Here is a 1785-nt window from a genome sequence, read left to right as displayed (position 1 = left end):
CACTTCCCTCTAGTCAGTAGTTTTACTTTCAGTTTAGACTCTACAGTAATGACACAATGACAATTTTAATTTACATGACAATTATACTCATTGTTCAAATGATTATCAAATGCACATTACTTTAATACATGCTTTACATTAGTACTATACCTGGTGTCTGTAGTGTCCTTTGAATATACTCTATACAAATAAAATTACATTAACAAAAATTTTTAATTTCTTCATCATTCACTAACTATACCTTTTCTTTTTTTGATGGTATTCAGTTGTTTATCTTGTTCAAATATTGATCCTAAGTATAATACCATTAGTATAAGTAACATCAGTAATTGAGTAATAGATCAACTCACACACCTTCTTTGTAATCAAGTAAAGTCCTCAGTTCTTGTTCCTCTCCATCAGCTAGTTTAACCTCCTCTGCAAGACACTCATTATTAATTACCTATAATCAGTACATTATATTAAACAAGGTCTCATACAGTTACAGTATTTTATACTTTGTATCTGATCCTTCTATTATAGACAGTGTAGTGGCCAATGGTTAGTCTAATTAAACTGAATTCCTTCATCAAGACAGTTAGGTTGTCTTGTGCTTCCAAGAGAAGAGCAGCTAGTAAATGATGTGGAGCATAACAGATAATAATGATGGAGTTCCCACGATGAATGCTTTGTACAATAATCCTCTTGTTTAATTCCTTAAATGCTTCCTCTAAGAGATTACGTATGTCATCAAGTGAGTGCTCATCTGGTTCCCATCCCAAAGTAAACTGAATTGTTTTGTAATCACTAAGATGTTTGGGTTGATTCTGACTGAGGAAATCCTTCAATGATCCACAAACTGTCTTCACTTCTTTTTCGTATTCTGATATCAGTGGCTTTGCTTCGTTGATTTCAAAGCGCAGTACAATTGTTTTTATTATTGAGATGTCATTGACTTGACAATTCTTCACTATAACATTCATAATGTCTTCAATACTATCAGCATTAGACAGCTCAGCACTCAATTCAGGGAAGGATAGTTGAAGGAATGACTTCATTTCTATGACTGACGAAATTGATTGAGCAATTAATGGAACTATCTTATGGCGAAGAATACCAAAATGACCTCTGATCTCATTAAAAATTGGTTTATGTGCTGCATTGAAGAAAAACTCTCCAGCTGAGGGTACCATAAAAATTATTAAAATGGATAAAAATTCATTAATACCTGACACTGTAGACTGACCATTTAGTGTACCACTGTCAACTGGTTTAACTAGAGCTGTATTCCACATGCAAAAATGTAATACAATGCATAATGGAAAAATAATGTTACCTGATGATATTGAGCCTGATGGTCTGGTAATAGTAGAACGAATGATACAATACAAAAATACTGGCATTAATAATATTATAATTATGAAAAATATGCATAAGTATACTACAATAGAAAAATAATAATTAATAATAATAGATAAAAATAAAAAAATAATAGAAAAATAATAGAAATAAGCCAGTGATTGGGTATTATTTTTATGAATACAAATGCCTATAAAATAAATTAATAATAAGAATTTTATCATGCATAATCATTACCTGATGGTATTGGTGGAATATTATTATTAGCAACTGATGGAGGTACTGGTGAACTAATAGTAGTGTATGTATCATCAAATTTAGGAAACAGTTCATCTAAAAATATGATGCAACATAAGCAAACTGATTAATTTAAGTATCATCATGTATTACGGATGAGTGCAGCAGCTGTGTTTTGATTCATCCTTTCAAGTGCACTAGCTAATGATC

The 1785-nt window shown here is 31.1% G+C and overlaps 1 protein-coding gene and 1 long non-coding RNA gene across 2 annotated transcripts; both read right to left on the bottom strand.

Annotated features, from left to right (window-relative positions):
* Positions 1–3: 3 nt before the first annotated feature.
* Positions 4–1411, bottom strand: LOC109590706 (uncharacterized; the record flags this gene model as incomplete). The annotated part of the gene is made up of 7 exons (XM_020006590.1): positions 1316–1411; positions 1208–1261; positions 498–1159; positions 355–442; positions 242–292; positions 151–180; positions 4–40 (listed from the first exon to the last, which is right to left on the bottom strand). Coding segments are annotated over exons 1-7 (989 nt in total), but the record flags the coding sequence as incomplete, so codon positions are not given.
* A 79-nt stretch (positions 1412–1490) lies between these two features.
* Positions 1491–1778, bottom strand: LOC109590707 (uncharacterized). Its single transcript, XR_002189465.1, has 3 exons — positions 1729–1778; positions 1576–1671; positions 1491–1528 (listed from the first exon to the last, which is right to left on the bottom strand). It is a non-coding gene; the product is annotated as an uncharacterized LOC109590707 (long non-coding RNA).
* Positions 1779–1785: the final 7 nt, after the last annotated feature.

This window comes from Amphimedon queenslandica, unplaced genomic scaffold, assembly GCF_000090795.2.
Source record: "Amphimedon queenslandica unplaced genomic scaffold, v1.1 AMPQUscaffold_9614, whole genome shotgun sequence".
Taxonomy (NCBI): domain Eukaryota; kingdom Metazoa; phylum Porifera; class Demospongiae; order Haplosclerida; family Niphatidae; genus Amphimedon; species Amphimedon queenslandica.
The sequence above is the reverse complement of the archived record's forward strand: the minus strand, read 5'-3'. Positions and strand labels throughout refer to the sequence as shown.